Here is a 25,098-nt window from a genome sequence, read left to right as displayed (position 1 = left end):
CTTTCCAGCTTTAATGGTGGAGGAAGACCCCAGGTGCACCTCCGTGCATTATTTCATCACTACAGTCAATTTTAATATACAATATGTAATGCGGCTTATCTAAACCTTTTGTTTCAGTGTTTCATAAAATATAATACAGCTATTTAACATGAATTATAAAGATTGATTAGGGTACTCATATTGTCTTTGGTCTGACCGTCTGTCTGTTTTTACCACACAAATTATTATCTCCTTTGTGAGTGTTATTTTACATTGTTGAAAGGTCAATATCGTGAGGCAAGATCAAAACGTCGGACAGGAAAATTTCCTCCGCATATCTGTTGACTTTTTTTCTTTGAATAACTGCGCACATATTTCCAACAATATGAGCCAAATGTGTCGAATGTAAAGTGGCTGTGTGATTTCAAAGATTTTCGTTTTCACTTCTGCCAGCTTTAAATGAGATGTTATAGGCAGTGTACAGTGGTTTGACGTATTGCATAGGTAGAATTTTGTAGGGAAAAAAACCTCTTAACACCCTTATACTTACAAGAAAACCTTAACACCCTTATACTAATACCGTGTTCACACTAGCAGGTCGGTTTTATTTTTATCAGGCGCTAATTGGCTATAATTGGTATTTGACATTTAAAAACCCGTCAAAATATAATCTAGTTTGCTTCCACACTAGGCAAAGAAATGTGGTTTAAATATATACCTGCAATGTTACAAGTAAACAAATATTTTGCAATAAGCAAAAAAAGGTTACAAAGAAGGAGGCTGACAGAAACAAGAAGGAGTCATCAATGTTAAAACTTCTGTCTTCATCTAAGAATTTCTGTCCATCCATCTTTAGTCCATTTTGAGCATCAGCATGACTCCATATCGCAATTTAATGTTTTTGTTTCATCAACACTCCAATTACTTTTGCCAGCCATAGCATCAATTGTTTGATACAAAAGAGAAACACATGGTATTCTTCCGCCAAAAGGTAAAATCTGGGAATTTAGGATTGTAAAACCAGTGATAACTCCTATTTGCGTTCACACTTGTAAAATAATGACGTATTACTTTTTAGTATAGTATTAAAACCACCTCCCGAGGTAGTTTAAATGCTATATTACAGAAACCACTTGACCTTTACATAATTCATATTTTACACCACATATAGTGTGGATGCAAACAAGTTTAAAAAATAAACCCAAGTTAATATAGGATTAAAAACGTAGTCTGAACGTGGTATTACAAGAAAACTTTATGTGTTGAATATTGATACCTTACATGATTAACTGCTAAATAAATTCAATTTATTACTGAGTATTCATCTTTTTATACATTTATCTAGAATTTTAGTTTTATACGGTACATAAATCAAAGTTCAGATAAAAACTGGAGTCAGTATTTCTGGTCAACATTTCAGTACCATGTATTGTTCATATTTAAATTAATGAGGAAATTAATGGTTATACGTCACTTGAACAGATGGTGTAAATTGACAACTCCCAAGTGTAAGAACAAGTAAATAGGTTTTAACTTTGACGCAGAATTGTAGCTTGATGTAAGTTTCTGTGGGTACATTAAGATTTTACACTGTTTTATTAAAATGGTTGAAATGTAACTAAACGTGGCCAACAGATGGAAAAATCATACTGACTTATGCTAATTAGTTGACGTACAGTATACATTTCCTAGATAAAAAGAAAGTGCACAAAAATATTGCCTATTGTTTCAAGTAAACAATGAATCAAACATTAATTACGCACGCAATTTGCCATACGTTTCTTATCGATACGAGCTGTTCATAGACCCAGGAATAATGGGCAAAATAATTAAATTGTAAAATTGGTTCGTCTCAAATCTCCTCTTCAAACGTTTTTGTGTATTAAACTTTTGTTTGAATAAATTTAAATTGTGACACTAAATTTAACGGCTTTGAAACTGCCATATGCTTTTTGCTATTATACGTACAATATAAGTCCTACCATTTTGATAGCAGTCCACAGTAAATAGTTTTCGTTGTGAAAGATACTAGTGTAGCGCCGGTTTGTTTTCGTTTTCCGTTCAAAATAACGTTAATGAATTAGTGCTATCAGATCATTAATATTGATTCGTGTAACACTAACACCTATGCATAACTGGTCCCCCTGTTCTGCGTTGCTGGTATCTGTGCATGTCAGCCGGGCGCCACAGACATTCCAACGGAAAGTTGATGTGGCCAGCGCAAAACCACTGGCATGAGATGAAAATAACTAAAAGATTAAATTGTGCTGATATTAGTCCATGACAGGTAATAATATATACGAGGGGCGTTCAATATGTAATGTTACTCCGTATGTAGTTCCGGAACCGCTTATCATTTTTAGATGCATTTTTCGGCACATTATAGAGCAATTTATTGGCAACACAATGCTATATAAATTATAAAAATCGGTAGATTGAAAGTAAAAATATAATCATTTGAGTGAGGTGTACTCGGGTATACTGGACAATTTTATGTCCAAAATATTGAGATTGTAATATGCAATTCCTTGACTCTACTGTTCAACAGCTAGAACTATAGTTCAATTTTCAGTTCAAACAGATAAAACAAACCATGATCTTCACAAAAACGTATGAAAACTAAACTAAAAAGTTTATAACAGTTTTAAATTGAGTGTGTATATTTTTACTCGAAAAATGATAAGGTGAGTACAATAAGCCTCTGCAATTTTGTCAGGCGCGGTAATCATCGTTTAAAACGTTCTTGTATTTTAAGTTGATACTAGTATCTTAATTCTCGATTGCGAAACTAGTTCTTACAACTTTGATTAATCGCTCTCAACACCCATTCCAGATGGAATTAACCTCGAGTTTAGATTTTTTAGTTGTGTTGTAAAATTAAAAATGTATTAAATAGTTTAAAACAAACGCAAACTCATCACAGATTGCTGTACCTCTTAGAAAAATGATAGAATTTTGTGATTTTACAAGTTATTCTATTTTTCTGAGACTCTGGATGCCCAGGACAAACCTAAATTATAATTATGGTCCAGTGTACCTGAGTACACCTCACTAAAATGATTACATTTTTACTTTGAACCTACCGATTTTTATCATTTATATAACATTGTGTTCCCAATAAATTGCTCTATAATGTGCCGAAAATCGCATCTGAAAATAACCAGCGGTTACGGAACTACATACGGAGTAACATTACATATTGAACGCCCCTCGTATATGGATGAAATTTTTAAGGGTTGAATCGATGGATACAATCGATGGACACCAATAGCATATGTATTTGTGTCATATTAAGTTAAATAGAATTGCCCGGAACAAGGTCACTGTATTATTGTAAACAATGAGGAGAATTTTTGAATCTGGAATATATTTAGGCATGATAGTATATGAGGGTATTTTTAAAATGCCACCAGATACTTGGGAAACTTGTTCATGTTCGTCAGATATGTCTGTGTGATGGTAATATGCAGAATATTGCTTACCAGTACTAATATAAGCTTATCAAAGCCCCAAGTGTGTGTGATAGAAACAATCCGTTTATATGTGTTTTCATACATGGGAGTTGGCATTACTTTGACCGGTAAATACGAGTAACTTGACGGAATGGATAGACAAGGGGCGTGGGACCTTGACCGCAACTGATCTTAGTGCAGTCCTTGACAATGTAGACCTTGAATACTTCTTGATGCACTTCAAAGCCAATGTGGTATCTGTGACTTAAGACCAAGCAGCTATCGAATGAGCGTTCTCATTGCCACGTTTGCTAGGCCATACCAAATTGATTTGTCGTTCGTCGGAACTACCGCATCAATGATTTCATTCCCGAGAAAAAGAAAAAACAAGAGGGCCAAGATGGCCCTAGGTCGCTCACCTAAGAAACACACCATAACAGTGTAAAACATGTTTGACCTAGTGATTTCATGGAAACAAATATTCTGACCAATTTTCATTAAGATTGGACCAAAAAATTGGTCTCTTGCGATAAAAAACAAGCATTTTCTTAGATATGACCTAGTTTTTAACCCTAGATGACCCATGTTCAAACTCGACCTAGATTTTATCAAGGCAATCATTCTGACCAAAATTCATAAAGATCAATTGAAAAATACAGCCTCTATCACATACACAAGTTTTTTCTTTGATTTGACCAAGTGACCTAGTTTTTGACCTCAGATGACCCATATTCAAATTCGACCTAGATTTCATTAAGGCAATCATCCTGACCAAATTTCATAAAAAATCAATTGAAAAAAACAGTCTCTATCGCATAAACAAGATTTTTCTTTAATTTGACCTAGTGACCTAGTTTTTGACCTCAGATAACCCATATTCAAATTCGACCTAGATTTCATCAAGGCAATCACTCTGACCAAATTTCATGAAGATCAATTGAAAACTACATCCTCTATTGCATACACAATGTTTTTCTTCGATTTGACCTAGTGACCTAGTTTTTGACCAAGATGACCATTTTCGAACTCGGCCTAGATTTTATCAAGGTAATCATTCTGGCTAAATTTCATGAAGATCAGTTGAAAAATACAGCCTCTATCGCATACACAAGGTTTTTCCTTGATTTGACCTAGTGACCTAGTTTTTGACCCGAGATGACCCATTTTCGAACTCGGCCTAGATTTCATCAAGGTTATCATTCTGACCAAAATTCATGAAGATCAATTGAAAAATACCGCCTCTATCGCATACACAAGGTTTTTCTTTGATTTGACCTAGTGACCTAGTTTTTGACCCGAGATGACCCATTTTCGAACTCGGCCTAGATTTCATCAAGGCAATCATTCTGACCAATATTCATGAAGATCAATTGAAAAGTACAGCCTCTATCGCATACACAAGGTTTTTCTTTGATTTGACCTAGTGACCTAGTTTTTGACCCGAGATGACCCATTTTCGAACTCGGCCTAGATTTCATCAAGATTATCATTCTGACCAATATTCATGAAGAATAATTGAAAAATACAGCCTCTATCGCATACACAAGGTTTTTCTTTGATTTGACCTAGTGACCTAGTTTTTGACCCAAGATGACCCATTTTCGAACTCGGCCTAGATTTCATCAAGGCAATCATTCTGACCAATATTCATGAAGATCAGTTGAAAAATACAGCCTCTATCGCATACACAAGGTTTTTCTTTGATTTGACCTAGTGACCTAGTTTTTGACCCGAGATGACCCATTTTCGAACTCGGCCTAGATTTCATCAAGGTTATCATTCTGACCAAAATTCATGAAGATCAATTGAAAAATACAGCCTCTATCGCATACACAAGGTTTTTCTTTGATTTGACCTAGTGACCTAGTTTTTGACCCGAGATGACCCATTTTCGAACTCGGCCTAGATTTCATCAAGGTTATCATTCTGACCAATATTCATGAAGATTAATTGAAAAATATAGCCTCTATCGCATACACAAGCTAAATGTTGACAGACAGACGACAGACAGACGACAGACGACAGACAGACGACAGACGCCGGACATCGAGCGATCAGAAAAACTCACCTGAGCATTGCTCAGGTGAGCTAAAAATTCACCCGCCCGCACGTACGTAAAAATCTCCGATTTTTTTTTCTGATTACGCGGTCCGGAATGATAACGGCAAAACAGGTTTTATCGCTGTTTTAATGCGTCAAAGTGATATTGATTGGAATTTATGCGTTCGTAATACATGTAGCTGATGACTCAAACTCAAGAAGTCAGGAATTATGATGTTGTTCATCATTTGTTTTAAATCTGGAGTATCTGTGCTAATGCCACACTTGGCCTTCGATGTGCCGGTAGGTGATGAAGTAGGCACGTTCTACGATTGTTCAATACAGAATACAGTGAAAAGAACAGAGCCCGACTTGTAAGACGTGCACGGGGTTTCAGTTAAAACTATTTGGATTAAACAGAGAAATATTGTTCAGATAAAGTTTTCAAACTATTTGTTATCAGTTGTTTAGTTCAATATGTTAGATCTAGAGCCAAAGCAAAGTGCTTTCTTAAAAAAAAAAAGTTTGTTCACAGATCCCGACTGATCCATCACATTAAATTTAATTGTCTCGGGGCCCAAATCATTTTGAACGTAACTTCTTTAGTACGACAGTCAGATATTCTATCAAAATGCATAAATCAATTTAAATTTTTTTTTTTAGCTTTTCAAATAAGTAGAAAGATAATTTCTGTTGTATTGTAACCCCAATTTTCCCTGTTTGTATATTAATTGGCTGTGAATTGATTGAAAGAAAAAAAATGAAAAAACAGACCTTTCCAACTCAAAATTTCTTGGTCAATCAAAGCACAACAAATAAAACTTTTAAGAGTGGCCATATTGGGATCATTTTTTGTCCCGTCTGTTATCATTTTTGACTGAAATGAACCTCTACCACAAAAACTTAAGCTAGCCTGATCTGTTAAGAAATTATTCCAATGGATTCGAGCAATGTCGAAGCATTTGTGTGCACAACTCCGTTTGGTCTCATTGGTCAAGTGATTTATTACTTTCCCCTCACCTCTACCGTTTGGAGTTTCACTAGGGGCACAAAGTTGCTCATGTGTCGAAGCCATCTAACTGGGTTTCAGAAGATATGTTATTCCACTTGGGTGCCCGTTTTGTCTTAAATATTTCTCATCCTCTGCCATTAAATGGGCACGCCTTCAGATTAATGTAGAACAAACAAAATTAAAAATAAGACACTCATCCCTTAGTAATTATAAATACAAAATTAAAACAAACTGATTCAGTGAGTTTTGGCAAGAATTTATTTGCAGAACCATTCAATCATTAAAACATATACAAACGATATCTACTGTGTTAGTCAAACTGTAAATGTTTGGTTTCTGTGTTATTCTTAAAGAAATGTTAACTTCATGTATAATCATAACTGGTTATGCCTCCTTTTAGGGTCCAAGCAGAAAAAAAAATACCCGCTCGCTCCATGTAAAATCTACCCGCCTCTGAAAAAATCAAAATTGAGAAAAACAAAAATTTCGCTCGCTCGCTCCAATTTTTTTTGAAAATTTTCCGAAGAACTATTAATCAATTTGGTATGGCCCTATATACAATGCAGCTGGTTTGGTCCTTGGCTCTATCGTACTTATGAAGGAACATTATTTGATATTAATCCGTTATGCATCCCTGTCTATAACATCGCGGATGACCATATTGCGACCGATATCAGTCAACAGCGAATTACATGAAATTGAAGAACTTGAACACTCTGCTGTGAAGATTAACAGCTGGATGAATGAGAACAAAATTGAAAATGTAGACTTCAAAAACTGAGTTTATTATGCGTGGCGAGACGTTTCTAAGAAGAATCTGAAAACATTCCACTTAGAGATTTTTATGCATTGTTTTGGTACACAATAGTTAAGTTCTGTGGTTTGCGGAGCTAAAAAAAACAAAGACAAATATCAAACAGGGAATGCCACGTACCAAAATCGCAACCTCCCCAAAACGAAACCTACAGCACACAGACGTGCACACCACAAACACACACACACATACACGTGCACACACACAAAGCCAACACACGAGGACAAAACGAACAAAGGAACACACAAACATACACGCGCACACATACAAAGCCTACACAAGAGGACAAAACGAACAAACAAAGGAACACAGTGGGGCACCGCCTTGGAACGGTCAGTGGCAAAAACACCACTGGGGAGCTTAAACCGGTTTATGGTGCGCACCCAACCTCACTCTTACCCCCACCATGTTCCAAAGACACGGGACAGTGTAAATAAAAGTAATCCCCTCCAGGTCAACTATATTTGTGTTCCTTTCCTTTAATGTTAATTTGAATTCATGTACAAAATGTACCCATTTTACATAAAATGCATTTTTTTTGTATATTACGTATTTATGGCATATATTTCTGGAACCAAATGGTTAAATTGTGTTTGCCTTATTCATTTTAGTATCTGTTATGTACCGCTACACACATATTTGGCCGACATAATTCTGTTGCTATAAGTATATGTCTTCATTAAGTTAAATCTCTTGATAAGACAATGATAATTTAAAATTAAATTTGAAAAAGGACATTTAAGCAAGCTATGCATTTATTAGGAATGGAAGGACAATTATTTTCTATTTGTGCTTTACTATTTCTTACGAATTGTGTTACAGGTGATATTGGTAAGCTGAAATTAAAATGATAAAAAAATATTATGATATTACATTTATTAACCTGAGGAATAAAGAATGCTTTAATTTCAAATATGTTTGATCTCATTGCTTTAAAATATAATAAAGACAAAACGCATATTGATTTGTAACTCGTTTACTTGATCATGTTGAAATATATAACTCATCGAAAATATGATCACTTCAACGTACAACTCAAATAAATAAGATTGTTATTTTGTCTTAACATTCAAAGTAACATCATTTTTAAGATACCTGATCCTTTTAATACATATATAATAATATTTATTATAGTTTTATTTACTTTTCTAAAAAGTGACATTATTTATCTACTTTAACTGGAAAACATTATTGTTCATGTTACGATATTTCATTCTCATAACAATTCCAGGCTATTTTTGGCATGTAACAGACTTTCACTATGATCCAACATACAATAGGACATCCTTGTCTTGTCAAGAATCAAATGGTGGGAATCAAATGGGCCGTTTCGGGAACATGTGGTGTGACTCTCCCTGGGTTCTTATAGAAAGTAGCGTTAAAGCTATGTATTCAATAAAAACGGACATAGATTTTCTGTTGTGGACAGGGTATGTTAGCAATTTAAATATTTATGCATTGCTGTAGAATAACATACGTATGTCTTTATTTTTAATAGGATTATCGTTGTTATTTTGCTAGCATTTTAACCTTTAGCCTGCTAAATTTCTAAAATGGACTGGACCATCATTCAATTTTGGCAGCACCATTTATTATTCAAAGGGGTGTTCGATGAAAATTTACTGACTGAATACGAACAGGATGTTCAAGCTGCCCTTTTTCTGCACTGGTCGCAAAGGCAAAATTACTGGCCGTCAGCAGGCTAAAGGTTCATATAGTTATTTTACATATGTGGGGAACCATGACATAAATGCATGTATCGCTTTTTGTGCACGTGACAAGGGCAGGAAGCGTTACTTTTGTGAATTAACGAATGGGGCTCGATTTATTTAACTAAACTTTTACCATGATATGACGACATATTTTCTGCCAATATTTGTGTACACAGCTTTGTCAAACATGTCACATATCCAGTTATTTTTTGGCAAGTGGAAAAGTTTCGTGTTATCCAGATTAATATCTTAAAAGGACAAAACTGTCCGTTACACGACGCAGTAGTGGGCACAAACAGTTAAGATAATCCTGTGGATAACACGAAACGTTTCTACTTGCCGGATAATAACTAAATAAGGGACAATTTAAAGAAAAATAATCGAGATATGTAAGTGGATATGTGCTTGAAAGAAATACCATACCATACCATGTTTAACAAGACCTCTGTCGTGTTAATTCCAAAATGCATTGCCTGTGTTGAAAGTTTCGGTATCAGATGATTTTATCCCAGATAACACAAAGTATTTGTTTGGAGTTTTTTAAAAGAAATTATAATTTCTTTTTTTAAAGGGATACAGTTCTGCATGCATCTGTAAAAGATCTTAACCACCAGTTCAATTCAGTCATTTTGGACAATGTGACAGATCTTTTGAAGACTACATTTCCTAAGAAACCAGTATATGCATCATTCGGAAACCACGATTCATATCCCAGTGACCAGTTTAAACCAAAGAACACAGTCCTGTATAACGAATCACTTGCAAGATGGCGCAGCTGGATAAATGATAGTTCGCAAGATGCTAACTTCAGGAAAGGTAAAAACTTAAGGAAAGGTAAATACATGTGCAATCTATAACCATATACACTTTGAGGTTGGTACCTAGCTTTTGCTTAAATTCATGCAGGAATATACACTTTATTTGCTCTTGTTAGCTTGATTAAAGATTAGTAGTTATTGACCCTTTTAGGCTGATTCCAGTCTTATGTGACTTAAATAAACTCGATCTCAAGATATAGGGGAACTTCACGATATGCATTAGCCAAAATAAGGTAAGATAAGGGAAGATAATATAGGAAATTCATTTATTATTATATAGTGATATGAAAAAAATCATAACGTGTGTAAAATTATCTATAATTATCAGGCCCCTTCGATTTATGTCACTTCCAAGAAAAAAGTACATATACCGCCAATATAACTTACAAACGAATTCAAGTTTTAGAAATAGCGAACTTTTAGCCTCGCAAAAATGTATAATTTTTCAGTTTTATTAACTACATTTAGACGCCCATGGAATGAGCAAAGTTACCGCAATCAGATTTACATCGCGCAAGACCGGTCTACTATAGTTTGATATTGCAAAGGAGAAATAAAACAAATCAACAATGATTTGAAAAAAATGAATAAATGCTTTAAAACGACTAACCCACACATTGTGAATTGTAATTTTTGAAATAAATGCCGCCACTGTTTCATATATTTACATGAAACATAATGGTTGCCCAGTTTATACATGTAGTTTCCAGAATTACGGGAACAACCGATTTTTTGCAGTTTTTCTCATGAACTTTTATAAACCGTTACAACGCTTTATTTTGTAAACATTGATAAATATAAAACGAAACGCGACAGTACTTTTAGACGCTATCATCACGTGGGCAGCAAACCAAAAGTGCGCATGTAGTTTGATGGGTCAATTTATATACTCGTCTACCGATTAGGGAAGTCAGCATGATTTACTTTGCCTTATTTAGGTAAGAAAACCGTACCGAATAACACTACCTAAATAACGGACCGTTCCATTATTAAAAGTACACCGCAAAACCGAACTATAGGTAGCGCACAGTATTATGACGTTTAATAGTGAAAACAAAACAGTAACATAAAATTAAGTCAATACACTAAGTTTACGATTTAGTCAGTCGAGCGGTTATGGTATTTGTATTATACCTTTTCGTCGGGAGTTCGATCCCCATTTTTTTTTCATTTTGCATTACATACTTTGTGTAAGTTTGTTTTTCTCTGGTTTCTAATTCATTGTTTTGTTTCTTATTTTCGTATAAAATTGGTAGTATCTATAAATCAATCAATCCTTAAATTATGGCCGGGCAATGCTTATTAAAGTGAAATGTAAGATTGTTATAAAACTTATAAATCTAAAACCCGTACAGGTTTAAAGATATCACAGGAAAACTTATAAAACATTAGATCATATTAAAGGTGGAGTGTATTAGACATAATTACGTGCCAACTGTAACATATAATTTTAGTGAACATGTTTGAACTGGATTTACTAACTCGTTTTGTCTTCATTCAATTGTAGTGAAGAAAAAATTAAAGACAAAATTTAACGGGTCTGGGAATAGAACTCACAACGAAAAAGTATAATACGAATACCGTAACGAGAAATCACTGATTGCATAAAACATACTAAGTGTACTGACTTCATTTTATGTTATTGTTTTGTTTGTTTTTATTTCAAAACGTCATAATAGTGTGCGATACCTATACGTGTGGACTCTATTGCTAATCACGCGATCTTAATTTATTAGGAAATCAACGATTTTCAACAGAATTTGATGAAAAATACATTGTAAGAACATCGAATATGCAACATAAAAGATAAAAGGTAAGGGTAGATTTATAAATATAGACAGAGGTGGAGGAAGGAGGGTAAGGGCAAGAAAGAGGGGTGGGGGGAGGAGGTTGAAGGGGAAAGTAGAACAAGGATGAATATACAAAGGGAATACTACGTTCCTTAATCACAGTTACATTACAACGTAAACCACAATAGCGCAGACATTCATGTACCAAAGATATACACACACAGCCACACCCAACTAACTAACTAACATAGATAAACAGACAAGTAAGATACAACAACATACAAGCACACCTATAAGCAGGAAAAAACAATCGTGTACCGCCATAGGATTCCGGCAGCCAAAATAAAGGGGGACACGAAAACTTACTCATAGTAAAGGGGGAGGGGATGCCAAAACAAGGGAGCGTAATTGCAAGGGGAAAGGATGGGGGCGATAGTGGGAGTGAGGAGAGAAGGAGGAAAAAACGCTAACAACAATCAAGACAACATACGCAACACAAAATATAAGACAGACAGAAGACCAGTTGAAAATAGGGGCACCGCCTTGGAACGGTCAGTAACCTATATAAAGGTGAATATAGCAAAAGTTGGATTTTTTTAATCTGACACCACGATGTGTGGGTTAGTCGCTTTAAGATATCTATGAAAGATCTTAGGGCCTTATTTTTTCTTCATACGCTTTACGAATGGCAGCCATTTTGAATTATTCTGCTGCCAGTTTTATTTTTTCCGAACTTAGTGTATGATACGTTTTTCTCACTTTCGACCTAGATTTGGCCTTCCAACAAGACTGCATTATAGGCCGAGGTGGTCTTGGTAGATCTACCCGGATAATAGCTATAAACCTGAATAAACGGCAATCGTAAAGCAAAATAGAATCGTTTGCAACTTAAAAAATAATATACCCAAACAGTGATTTGCCATTCATTCTAACACGATCCGCAGCAGCTGCTATATAAACATATAGCGAAATCGCCTATACATGAATCTACGATAAAATATAGCTCTTCCATTCCGCCCTACGATTGTACTTCCATTATATACAGTATAATATTAATACGTACTAAATAGGCTATTCGACTTTTTCAGTGCTAGTAGTAATAAAAAGTACATCAAATTTTCTGAAACAAACTATTTCTAACTGATGAATTTATTTGTTTATATTTTTACCGTAAGAAAATGTTTCAGCCCGGTAAGTTTCAACTTCAACACCAGTGCATCTATGTCTGGTCGTGTGTGTAGTTTACAATTTCTGCGTTGTAGGCACTACAGATGTCAACTAGATTCTACTTTGACAGTAAATAAATCATAATTCATGTTCCAATCTTCAAGACTCAAGTGTTTACGTGTTTATATGCCGCCGCAATGTCCTAGCATGTATGTTTCAGTGCCATCATGTAGGTGACGTGTACTATTTTTAGAAACAGCATATATAAACTCTGAATTAAGTATTTACCTCTGATTTCTATATCCGACCTTAGATGTTATTAAAAATAACATTTTCTCGGCAATAACTACTTAATAATTTAATTAAAACTTATTGAATATCGGAAAATTCAGTTTGATGCACGCTTTCCATTCGTGGGGAGGTTTTTATAATAGCATATGGCCAGCCGAATGACATATCGCGCATAAATGTAGTGCTGTAAAATGCGAAGAATTTGCGTGGTTAGAATCGAAATAATAAATATGTTCCAATAATTTTATCAGTTAATAAAATATGGGCAGTCGTTCGGATGCTACGCACTCGTGATTTAATTATTACGCATCCGAACTCCTGCCCATATTTTATTAACTGATAAAATATAGGCACATATTTATTATTTCTTAAATAAAATCATTGGTTTAGATGCAAAGTAATTATGTCTTGAGGGCGCAGCCCGAGTGACATACTAATACGCATCTAAACAACAATGATTTTATTCAAAAAGGAAATCACTGTTTAAGGTTCTAACACAGTATCTAGGATTATTATATACATCCTTGACGACATCTACCAAATATTTGCCTATTTTCTGTTGGTTTCTTTTTCAGCAAGCCCCAATTATTATTATTATTACATTATTATACCAGATTTATATAGCGCCCTTCAAATACGCTTTACATAGCGCAAACGCAGCCACACAGGGCGAGAAAATCATTCTCTTCTAGTAAGACAGAGAGCGATCTGACCAGAGGGACGTAGAGAGATAAAGCCCCAAGAACGAAGAGAGAGAAATCCTTTTTAGACACAGGCCTGTCCGGCTAACTTAGCCTAGCTCTTTGCAAATAGACGTCACAGGCACCGATACACGCAAAGTCGTCTTTCGCGGAAAGAACCAGTAGAGGCCTCCTAGTTTCTAATCAAGGAAGTTGCTTGTATCTGTTCATGCCTTGGTTTGGTTGCTTTATTTTCTATAAAGATAAAAAACAGTATCTTATATGTGTGCTTTATAATTCTCCTGGAAAAATTCGAGGTAGCATATAGTCAGCGCTTTGTCCGTCCATCTGTCTGTGTCTACAGTCTTGTTAGGATTATTTAACATAAACCATTGGCCGGAATTCAACTAAACTTCACGGGAAACTTCAAAGACAAAAAGAGATGCAAATTTCATCGGCCCTTTCTGGTCGTATTTTTTTTTAAAGAATTATTACCTGATAGTTGTAATTTACGAACAAAATTTGTATGAATTAATACTTTTATTCGACTGGTGAGACTTAATTGAAACTTTATATGAGTGGTCGGTGCGAAGCTTTGTTGCACATATACTGTGGACTTTACGGCAGAACAGCCCTTTGGATTTTAGACATAGAGATCTCGAGTCCGAGCTTTCTAAAAGCTGGAATTCAGCGGGACATCACCGAAAGCTTCACTACCAGTAAGGAATGAGCATATTGTCAGCATATTTATTGCGGAGATATAGCAATCGAAATATTTTTCATTGAGTTATGGCCTTTTGATTTTTAAGAATAAAGTACACATGATTTTTGTACGGACTTTACCTCCAAACTGCCTGTGTGGTTTCAACACATCTTCATGGGAAGCGTCATTACCTGTAAGTGATGAGGATATTACCAGAATGTTCTGGTTTGATGGTTTTTCATGGGGTTACGGCTCTATCATTTTGCTACACATTGTATACTGTAACACCATTCTAGTTTTCCTTGTCCAAAGTAAAACTCCAAGAGTACTGAATGGATTATAATTAAGGCACTGACATCCAGAATTAGACTACTAATGACTTTTCTTAAAATTGAAGTTTGGTCGTATTATGAACATTAGAACATGAGTTTTCGTTTTGGAAATATCTTTAAAATGCCAAATCAAGACAAAAAACATGCTCGAGTCGGGAATCGACCCCAAGCCGTCACGGCATTAAACTGTCTTTCATCAAGGAAGAATTGTAAAAAATGAAGATTTGTAATTAAAGCAGTTTACCTCCGGTAGCCAGTTACAATTCTGAATGGAAAAATTAGTAAAAAATGTCTAATTCACGTGTAATTATATAAGATTTAATCTGTCAGTAACTAAGTTTCAAAGCCGTCTTAAGAAATACAGCAACAATTTCCCGATACCTAAAAATTATATTTTGTTGTTGTCGTACAATCTGGAGGTCAGTGCCTTTAAAACTTGAAATCAATATAAACCGTAAGAAGTGCAGAGCCAAAGGACTATGTTTTTATCATGAGCAGGATAAAATCCCAAATTGGGGCATTGTAAAAAAAAACCTACAGTCACACTCACGCATATGAAACAAATGGGGATGTATCGATCGATTCCACCATTCTCCATGTTTCTATAAAAGATTTAAGAATTGCGCATCCAGAGACAAAAACTGTGAACCGGGCCGTCTACGAATAGGTATAGTAATAGAAAGGTAAGACAGATGGCGTGCTTCATAAAACCTGTAGTTTTATTTCATTCATTTCATCACTTTTCATTGTCAACGTTGTGGCAGGAAACAAATAAGTATCTGCTCCATAAGTATGAATGTCTTCATTAAAATCTCTGATAATTTGTTATTCTACAGGTGGAGTGGCATAAATACCCCTACCGTTATTTATGATAGGAGGTTGCTGCCAATGACCCTACGTGACAGATGACAAACTTTCATGCTAAACAATAGGGGATTATCAAAAATTAACTATAAACAACATGGACATTGACCCTTGTCTGCTGTCATTTTCATCTCACTTGTTAATTTTAAACTGTACTGATTGGAAATTAGGCAGAGAACACCTTGTATTCAATTAGTAAAATACATTAAGAATTGATTTGGAATTCACCTAGTCGTATGTTTTTTCTTTCTGATTCTTAATTAAATGGTTGCTTTTTGATACAGCTGCTTTTAAGCATTGTACATACAATATTATAATATTATATCGTATTTATTGTATATACAATAACTGATTCCACTACTTTTCTAATGTTGTTTAAGTTAATATTACACACTGAATGCTTCTCATAACATATGTGTATATTGACTGTTCTCTGCTAACGTCTCATTACATTCTAGTATTATGTTGTACAGGTGGGTTTTATTCAGTGAAGACTCCCCAGAACATCAGAATAGTGGCTCTTAACACAGTTCTCTACTACATACCAAACAAAGCGGTACAGTCTGATGGTGACCCGGCTGGACAATTTGCCTGGCTAACTCAAATACTTGAGGCTGCTCGAAAACAGAAAGAAAGGGTAAGTTTGATAAAGAAATGAATGAATGTCTACACAAAAGAATTACACCATATGATAATTTTATGTTATAAATGCAGTTGTTCGTTACTATATACGTAATAACGCAATCATTATTATTTCAGTTTGTATAGCTCCTTTTGATAAAAAAGTTTTGTTTCTCCAGAAATTGATAAGCTACAAAACGTTTTAATATGTGCTTTCTAAAACATAAACGAATAATATATTTATATCTGCTTATATAAACTACATAAGAATAACTGTGTTCCTGCCTGTGTCAAAGGCAATTGCTTTTTAGAGTAGGATTCAAACTACGCATCAGTTATGATGCAGATATGTTCGGATATTATGGAACGCCGCAGCTGTCTTATGTCGGGACATTTGATGCTATCATGTCATAGCGTGATGTTAACTTGTCAAAACAGTGTCTTATTATGTTTAAAAGCTATGTTATTATGTCAAGATGTGGTGTTAACTTGTCAAAACAGTGTCTTATTATGTTAAAACACTATGTTATCTTGTTAAAGGTTCGTGTGATTTTGTCTACTGAGCTTGCTATTATGTTAAATTGCTATGTTATCTTGTCAAATTGTGGTGTTAAATTGTCTAAACAGTGTCTTATTATGTTAAAACGCTATGTTATCTTGTTACAGTGTCGTGTTATCTTGTCTACTGAGCGTGCTATTATGTTTAAAAGCTATGTTATTATGTCAAAGTGTGGTGTTAACTTGTCAAAACAGTGTCTTATTATGTCAAAAAGCTATGTTAATATGTCAAAGTGTGGTGTTAACTTGTCGAAACAGTGTCTTATTATGTCAAAAAGCTATGTTATTATGTCAAAGTGTGGTGTTAACTTGTCCAGAAAGTGTCTTATTATGTCAAACAGCTATGTTAATATGTCAAAGTACAGTGCGATCTTGTCTATAGAGCGTATTATTATGTTAAAAAAGCTAGACAAGATTAAATGATACTTTAAGAAGATAACATAGCTTTGTGGCATAATACGACACTGTTTTGACAAGTTAACACCACATTTTGACATAATAACATGACTAATAACATAATACGATACTATTTGGACAAGTTAACATCACTCTTTGACATGATAACATAGCATATTAACATAATAAGACACAGTTTTGACAAGTTTACACAACACTTTGACAAGATAACATGACTAGTTAACATGATAAGATACTATCTGGACAAGTTAACATCACTCTTCGACATGAGAACATAGCATATTAACATAATAAGACACAGTTTTGACAAGTTAACACAACACTTTGGCAAGATAACATAGCTTTTTAACATAATAGCACGCTGGTTAGACAAGATCACATGGTATTTTGACATAATAACATAGCATTTAACATAATAAGACACTGTTTTGACAAGTTAACATCACACTTTGATAAATTAATATAACGTATTAACATAATAAAACACTGTTTTGACAAGTTAACACCACACTTGGACAAGATAACATAGCTTTTTAATATAATAGCACGCTCGGTAGACAAGATCGCACGGTACTTTGACATGATATCATAACGTTTTAACATATTAACACGCTCTGTAGACAAGATCACATGGTACTTTGACATAATAACATAGCACTTAACATAATAAGACACCATTTCGACAAGTTAACACCACATTTTGACATGATAACATCGCACTTTGACATGATAACATAACATTTTAACATAATAAGACACTGTTTTGACAAGTTAACACAACACTTTGACAAGAAAGCATAGCTTTTTTACATAATAGCGAGCTCGGTAAACAAAATCAAACGATACTATAACAAGATATCATAGCTTTTTAACATAGTAACACACTCTGCAAACAAGATCATACTTTGACATGTTAACATAGCTTTTCAACATAATAAGACACTGTTTTGACAGGTTAACACCTCACTTCGACATAATAACATAGCTTTTTGACATAATAAGACACTGTTTCGACAAGTTAACACCGCACCTCGACATAATAACATAGCTTTTTGGCATAATAAGACACTGTTTCGACAAGTTAACACCAAACTTTGACATAATAACATAGCTTTTCGACATAATAAGACACTTTTTCGACAAGTTAAGACCACACTTTGACATGATAACATGAAATGTCCCGACATAAGACAGCTGCGGCGTTCCATAGGATATTGTGCAAATTTATTTTTATTTTTCTATCAAAGTCAAGCTAATGTGGTTCTTTCTGTTTTCTAGGTCATCATTACAGCTCACATTGCGCCTGGTGTTACACCGACTGGGAAGTCTGAATTATACAAACATCAAAACGACAGGCTGGTAGAAATAATGAAAGAGTATTGTGACGTCATCATCGCCATGCATTTCGGACACGAACATGCTGACGCATTTAAAGTGCTGAAAAATAAAGCAGGTAAACTATATTTTAACGCCCACTGTTTGTAATACGCAGTTGGTCGATGATTTCAAACTTACGCCAAACAGCATTGCGACCCTATTGATTCGAGATTGAAAGTCATTTATTTATACGACAAACTCATATGTTTCCGGAAGTAGTGATTGTCCTGATTTTCAAATGTGCATACAATGTCTTTAATGTATTCCTAAAAGCAAGAGGTGTATTCCAGCATAATTCAGGTAAATTTAATTTTGAGCAGCTTCTCATACATTAAAGATAAGAAAATTTTCACAATAGGGTAAACTTTTGTTTAATTTTAGTGTATGATTCATAGATCTTTTTATTTCAGGTTTACATATTGAAATGCAGATGATTTAGTTAATCTGTTTCATAAATACTTTTTAAAGGTGTTCCCGTGTCACCGGTATTTCTGGCTCCTTCGGTGACTCCGATAAGATTTGGTCCTGTGCACAATCCAGGGATTAGGTTGGTCAAGTACGACCGATCCACAGGACAGCATCTTGGCATCTCACAATACTATCTTGACTTATCGAAAGCGAATAATGCGGGAAGGGCTGACTGGAAGCTTGAGTACACAACAGCCAGTACATATGGTTTACAAGATTTATCTGCAGGAAAACTTAGCTCATTAACTGACAAAATGAGGGATCCGGACAGCCTGGAATTCAAGACTTACTGGAAATATTATGTGGTCAGTCCATCAGAAGAGTTAACTGATGCATGTAACTCGACTTGTCATGCATCAGTTGTATGCGGGCTCACTGAATTTATTAAAGCGGACTTTGATAAGTGCGTGGCAGAAATGTTAACATCGTCTGCAATGCAGTTGTCTTACTGGGTACCATTATTTGGTATTTCTGTTATGTTATTGGTGTTTTGCTAAAATCTGGGTTATTTCTAATTTTAATTCAATTTCAAAATTATACATGAAAATTATATATGTATCTTTTCAAGGGAAATTTAAGTTGACCGTGCATACTTTTATCTTTGGACGGATCTATATAAACTGAAACGGTTCGACGATACACCAGCGCTTTCGGTGCTATTATTTCTAGTGAAACAATGAAGACATAATGGTATTTAATGATAAACGTGTCCCAAGTAAAATTCAAGTTGTGTAATTCTGTGTAGCGTTGTGTTATAGATACCGGTACTACCCTGTTGTTCAAGAGTGTTATTTTTAAGGTGAAAATTGCCATATTCGTCGTATTTTAATAGTGTAAGTTGCTTCTTATCTAAAGGCTGCAAAACACCAAGAAGTTAAATATGTATAAGCTAATACCTGAAATGGGTATTTTCTTTTGTCAGGGATTGGCAAATACCGAACCGTTCTCAACCATTAATGTCATTAGTGCTAATAACTGCACATTCTACAGGTGTGGTAAAAAGTCCCCTACCGCTGTTTACGATATATTTGTAAAGCATGTAGGCGTTCGTATAGATCACTATTTAGTGTGGTTAAAATAGATGACAAAATGATGGGTTCATGCCCTAAGTAACCTTACCTTATTTCTGATTTACATAAGCTTATGCTACCTCATCGCTTGTTCATTGGTGTAAAGTGGACTCATTTCATATTAATTTGTAAAAAAACATGCTTTGGAAAATAGAAGGTTGATGTACAGTCATCTTCATTTTTGTATAATTCGTCTTTGTAATTTTAAAAGTTAAAACAGCGACTTACTGTTGATTCTTATATTCTTTTCTTAATTCTATTTTTATGTTTAACTATCATTCAGAGTGTAATATATTCTTATAAATGACAAGAGAAATGTACTTCTATTTTACTTCGATCAGTTAAAAATAGTGAAAGCTGTTTCTCTTTTTGTAAAAAAGGATGATAAATTCATACCATAGTCGGATTTTAAGACAATGTTTTCATATGGTCAGCATTAATTCTCCCGCACTGAGTGTACGCATGCATTGAATGTACACTTTTAAACCTATGTTAAACCTAACCCTAACCTTTGGTCAGTATATTGCCCACTCAATACGTGGGGCGATTTAATGTTGGCGGTTTTGGTCAGAAGAACATTAAAATGCCAGCATTGCTTACACAGAAAAAAGTAAAAAAAATAGTATCCATGGGATTCGAAGGCTTCGGTCATTTTCGTTGTTTTTAAGGAAAAATCCTATCGTAATATCGGCGCCTCGAGACGGGTCGAAATAAAAATGAAGAATAAAATCTACAACAGTGCATATACATCAATTGTCAAGGTAAGATATTACCTCTCATGAAAAGACTCGATCAAAGCGAGTCAGCTATTATTTTGCCTTGTTACGTTCTATGCTTCCGTTGAATCTTCCTATAGAGTTTAACTATGTCAAAAGCAATCTTGAGGGTCACAATGCCTTTGTATCATATAAATGTGGTTTACAAACAAAATGCATAACTTTTCTGTTAAATCCAACATTTCTCATGCATTTGTGATATGTTTGTATATTTGATTGTAAGAGGTATTTCTAATTTCACTATTATCTCCCTTTATGGCTCTCACTTTTTAAGTTCATGTGTTGTGTAAAAAGTTTTGCCTTTCCACCATTTAATTTAATAATTATACATATTATGTAGTTGCATAGCTTTATCTGTTTTAAACATAAACTTAAAATCCTAATGCAACTTTAAGTGCCCTATAGCGGCTGCAAAAGACTTCATGTACTTGGATTCAGTGTTGTTATATTTTCTGGTTCTTTGAGACACGGAGTCCATTCAATTATACTATAATATAAATCCACTGAAGCCTATGTTAGGGGCGTCAGTTCATAACCTCTCATTAACAGACACCGACTCCGCTATTATTCTACTCAATTACGTTCTATGCTTCCAAAGGATCTTAATAGTTCTTATACATTCTGTTGGTATAACATTTTTGTGAAGGTGGTGTTTTAAGATTCGTAGACTACGACGTTATCCCCGTAAAACCGAGATATTTGAAAAAAACAATCGGAATAGCCATTTAATGATGAATTCGACATTTATCGCAGCGCAAATATTTCTAATACATAGAGTTACTATTAATATCATGTGATGATGTAAATTCACAAACCAACATAGTCTTGTCAAAACACATTTCGCTTTAATTAGCTTCTCCAGTTCTATTAATATCACGTGTAACAGGCATAAGCACATCAGCTGTGATGTTGTTGCAAAAATATTAAATGATCTGTATGTTTAACATCAATTAAAGAAAGTTATATTCATATACAGTATATTTGCTACCGAAAGTTTAGCCCAAATCATTTATAATTTCAGAATGTACATTCAGTTCACCAGCACTAAAACGCGATTAACTTTATGCTTTCATAGACACCTGTTAATCAGGCCCCGTGTTCACAAAATATTTTTGGTCTCAGCTGAGTTTGAGTTTGAAATTTTGATATCAATTTTACTAAAAAATGCAAGGTTAAATTCCACCTGAGACTGACCGTCAATACTGAGTATTCACTTGGAAATAGTTATTAACTTCAAATTTAGTTTTAAACATGCTATTAAGATACAAATAACAAATAAAGTTTCATTATCAAGCTCAGATAAGACTGAAAATGTTTTGTGAACACGGGACCAGATTCCTCACAATTAATATCGAGCTCTTAGTTGCTTTGGTCTTGTTAAGGATATCTACTCGGTCTATATAAAACTATCTTTAAGAGATTTGTTGTTATAAATTATATCAAGAATTTATCAGATTTTTATTTTCATTTCAATACAAATTCTTGAGAAATAAGCATGGTTCTTCTTGTGTGGTATACACATCTGCTTTTAATTTCTCCTCACATTTTACTATACATTGCTTGATTTTAATAAGAACCTGTCATTGTTTTCAACTTTCAATGCATGTCCTTGCCAGGAGAATGCTCCAGATACAAACATATGTATAAAATCACTGAACTAAGGGTTTGGTTTTAATCAATATTTTGTAGGACTTCTTCTCTTCCAATTAGTTTAATCATATTTTATTGGATATATTATTATCACATACATACATCGCGAATACATAATTACACCAATGCAAATATACAAACGGGTTGGGCCAGAAGTTATAACAACATTATCATTATCGGTGGACCCTCCTCTGGTCTCTTGCAGTTCATTAGTTAGACCCCTACCGCTGTTTACCTTTGACTATGCACAGGCAGGTATATCAGTTCAAATGTACTAACGACTTGGTTTCTCAGAAAATGCAATCACTCTTCTTAAAAAAAATAAATGAAATTGTGTTTATCTACTTCCTCATCAATGATGGACTACTTATGTGGTATTAACCAAACACGCCCTTTTACAATACAACATGTCTTTAGCTTAAATTAAACGCTAGCAGAAAAATAATATTCGAGTCTTGAAAGGTAGTGCAAAATGAATTTCAGTACTATTATAAATTGAATAAGTATGCCCAACTGTGTTTTTTTTCTTTCGCGAATATTTTGCTATCGATTCACGAGCGAACGATAGCACTGAGAGTAGACAACAATATGTTTTTGTTGATGTTTGTTGGGAGGTTTAACGTCGCACCGACACAATTATAGGTCATATGATGACTTTCCAGCATTGATGGTGGAGGAAGGCCCCAGGTGCCCCTCAGTGCATTATTTCATTACGGGCGGGCACCTCGGTAAAATAACCGACCTTCCGTATGCCAGCTGGATGGCTTCCTCACATGAAGAATTCAATGCCCCGCGTGAGGCTCGAACTCACATCGATGAGGGGCAAGTGATTCGAAGTCAGCGACCTTAACCACTCGCTCAAGGAGGCCCCAACAATATGTATAACGAATCAATAACACCGTAAAGCAATAATATCATATCTTCATATAAAGAAATTTTCTACTAGTAAATAGGTTTATTCTATTAACTGATAACTCATTACTAATACACGAGGACAGAACAAACAAATAAAGGAACACAATGGAACACTGTCGTGACACGGTCAGTGGCAAAATACCAAAGTTTTTCTCTAATCAATAAAATGTCTCGAAATATTTTATTCCAAATTCTGTACAAATCTCGCAACGATAACAGAAAATATGTCACAGTATTTTACATACCGTGTTGCAAATAATCAACTTCCTGGCAGTCATTTAAAATGGAAGAAACTATATCTATGTTCTTTCATTCCTCTTCGTCGCTGGATGACGTTTATGTAATAAACTACAAAATATGTTTTCGTCGTTCACATGTTGAAATTTAAATACAAAGGTGCTATTTAGCTGAGATTTACTTTTTTAATGTGCATAACGCATTTCTATGTTTACATTTTCCATTGTTGTGCGGGTAGAGCACCTGAAACAAACACAAATTAAGGATGTTGTACTTTGAGGTTTGTTTCACAACTACTTTATTGTAATTTGATATTTCGATTTATTTCATATTCAGCGTTGAATACTAAGTCGGTTGACAACTGATAGATTCAGCAAATGTTTCACTGTTGGTATTCATGTTGCAATCATAATATTTATAGTCATGACAGTGGTGGAAATATATTTTTGGTATCACAAAACAGCTAGTGCTTGAGTAAAAACAGCGATTTCAGATAAAGAAGAAATTTTTAAAAAAGAAACTTTCTTAAATCTGTTCTAACTGGTAAACTTATCAAGGTTTATTTCAGTTGACAATCTATGTACATACTGGTCGGATCCCCTCAGAGAAAGGGGATAGGCAACGACACTAAATGTGCAAGCTACATATTATGTCATCGTGACTTGTTTGAAGCAATGCTAATCATTATTGATTCTGAAAGCACGAAATTTAGACCCCTACCGTTGTTTACGATAAGCTTTCATTTTTGAATATGACTCAGTGTGTGTGAGGTTGAAAATGACTCAGTGTGTGTGAGGCTGAAATAGAAGATTTACCCCTAAATTAAATTTACTCTGCTAAATTTCTAATATGGAATGGTACATCATTCAATTTGAGCAGTAGATGTACCACTTGTTTATCAATGGGTTGCTCATTGAAAAATTACAGATTGAAAAGCGAATTTGTCTGCACTGGTCGCAAAGGCAAAATCATTTGTCGCCAGCAGGCTAAATGTCAAAGGTTAAACAAAAAGAATTTAACCTGACCTTGCTTCAGATACACTATAACATGAAAATAGTGACCGTTGCTTTAAGTAAGTGTATATTACCAACAGAATCACTGAACCTGATGTAGTTGGTCATTATTTCTGAAAAGGAGGATAAATAACTTCTGATGTTCTTCTTTGTTAGTACTTGACAGTCATGCCCAATATTCACTTTACGGAAATTAGGAATACTGTAGGGGCTGTCATTTTCTTAATTTTATAATTAGGTCACTGTAAATTAAAAGGTAAAATAAGTTTCATTTAAAAGAAAGGATTTAAGCAATTCTTGGTAATTTATAAAATTCCGCTTGTCGTTGAAAATTAAAATTTA

At 34.5% G+C, this 25,098-nt stretch overlaps 1 protein-coding gene across 1 annotated transcript; it reads left to right on the top strand.

Moving 5' to 3' along the window:
* The first annotated feature begins 7,970 nt into the window (after positions 1 to 7,970).
* LOC123554340 (acid sphingomyelinase-like phosphodiesterase 3a) lies at positions 7,971 to 19,835 on the top strand. Its single transcript, XM_045344416.2, has 6 exons — positions 7,971 to 8,128; positions 8,529 to 8,727; positions 9,581 to 9,825; positions 16,128 to 16,291; positions 18,529 to 18,703; positions 19,096 to 19,835. The coding sequence occupies exons 1-6, from the start codon at positions 8,047 to 8,049 to the stop codon at positions 19,590 to 19,592; spliced, it is 1,362 nt and encodes a 453-aa protein (XP_045200351.1). The 5' UTR covers positions 7,971 to 8,046; the 3' UTR covers positions 19,593 to 19,835.
* The last annotated feature ends 5,263 nt before the right edge of the window (positions 19,836 to 25,098 follow it).

The sequence above is a fragment of the Mercenaria mercenaria genome, chromosome 7 (assembly GCF_021730395.1).
Source record: "Mercenaria mercenaria strain notata chromosome 7, MADL_Memer_1, whole genome shotgun sequence".
NCBI lineage: Eukaryota > Metazoa > Mollusca > Bivalvia > Venerida > Veneridae > Mercenaria > Mercenaria mercenaria.
Note: the sequence above shows the minus strand (reverse complement) of the source record. Positions and strands in the feature narration are given on the sequence as shown.